This window comes from Chaetura pelagica, unplaced genomic scaffold (assembly GCF_000747805.2).
Source record: "Chaetura pelagica isolate M959 unplaced genomic scaffold, ChaPel_1.0 scaffold232, whole genome shotgun sequence".
Lineage (NCBI taxonomy): Eukaryota > Metazoa > Chordata > Aves > Apodiformes > Apodidae > Chaetura > Chaetura pelagica.
The window spans coordinates 381908-383241 of record NW_009952441.1 but is presented as its reverse complement, the minus strand read 5'-3'; the positions used below and the strand labels follow the sequence as shown (position 1 = coordinate 383241).

Sequence of the window (1334 nt, the reverse complement as noted above, 5' to 3'; positions counted from 1 at the left end):
GCCTGTGTGCAGGGGGAGGGGGCTGAGCCGTGCCCTGGGGTTGGCACCCAGCCGTGCCCAGGGAGTGCCAGGGCAGCACCGCAGGCTGGCACACCCTGACCGGGGACACAGTGGGGACTAAAAGCTGCCCAGGGCTCTCCAGGTGGAGTGCAGGGTTGTCCCCACCACCCCAGGTAAATGTTTGCTCAGGTTTGAAGTTGAGGGTTTCTGGGCAGTGTTGCTTTGAAATAGAGAAGGGGCAGTTAACGCTGGAGGGGGGCCAGGCCTCTGGGGAGCCCTGTGACACTGACGCTCACACCCCAGGTGCCCGGCGCTGCTGCTGGAGTCTCCACGCTGGCTGCTGGCCACCTGGCAGCTGGAGAAGGCCAGGAAGACCCTGCAGGCACTGGCTGAAAGTAGTGGCCCCGGCTCCCACGATGGCTCCTGCCACCAGGAAAGCCTCCTTGCAGGTGCGTGTTGGGGCTGCCAAGGCTGGGCCGCTGGGTCCCCTCCCCAGACCTTTGCTGCCAGGAGCAGTAGGACAGTGCTGGTTCTATCCCCCTGTCACAACAGAGCTGGAGTCCCTGGCTGAAGGGTCCCTGCAGCCCCAGTACCACACTGTCTGTGAGATCTATGGCACCAGGGTCATCTGGAAGAACGGAGTCATCCTTGGCTTTGCAGCGTGAGCAGGCGGGGGGGACAGTGGTGGTGGGTGGGGGTCCTGCTCGCCGCCCCCTGACCCTGCTCTCCCACAGGTTCATCGGCTCTGGCATCCGCCACTGCTTCACCCGCAACCTGTCCCCACACCTGCCCAGCTTCTTCTCCTCCTACTTGGTGCTGGTGAGCACCGAGGCAGCTGCCTGCCTCTTCGTCTGCCTGACGGCCGAGCGCTTCGGGCGCCGCGCCATCCTCCTGCTCTGCACCATCCTCACCGGCATCTCCTCCCTCCTGCTGCTGGCCCTCACCCAGTGTAAGGGTGGAAGGGGACCCTGCTCTCCCAGGGGTGGGATGGGGCTGGGGCTGGGAATAGGATGACTGGGGGGTGGCTGTGTGTGCAGGATTTGATCCTTGATGGTGCTTTCGTCTCCTCACCAGACCTGCTGGACCTCATTGTCCTGACCCTGTCTGTGGTGGGTGTCACTGCCTCCCATGCTGTCACCATGCTCAGCATCTTCTTTGCCAGCGAGGTCCTTCCCACTGTGGTCAGGTAAGGAGGGCCAGTGCCATGCTGGGTCAGGAGGGGCAGGGGGGTCAATCAGGCAGGGTTCCCAGGCCCCTTCTGAGCATGTTTCCCCTGCAGGGGCGCTGGGCTGGGCCTCGTGGTGGGGGCCAGCTTCGTGGGCAAGGCGGCCGCC

The 1334-nt window shown here is 64.6% G+C and overlaps 1 protein-coding gene across 1 annotated transcript in view; it reads left to right on the top strand.

The window, feature by feature from the left end:
• The window catches only part of SLC22A31 (solute carrier family 22, member 31), a 6077-nt gene that overhangs the window by 4104 nt on the left and 639 nt on the right, over nucleotides 1-1334 (top strand). The window contains exons 2-6 of the mRNA XM_010008451.1: nucleotides 304-449; nucleotides 553-661; nucleotides 735-949; nucleotides 1075-1186; nucleotides 1280-1325. Of these exons, the coding sequence (XP_010006753.1) occupies nucleotides 304-449; nucleotides 553-661; nucleotides 735-949; nucleotides 1075-1186; nucleotides 1280-1325 (628 nt within the window). The remainder of the gene's footprint in view (nucleotides 1-303; nucleotides 450-552; nucleotides 662-734; nucleotides 950-1074; nucleotides 1187-1279; nucleotides 1326-1334) is intronic.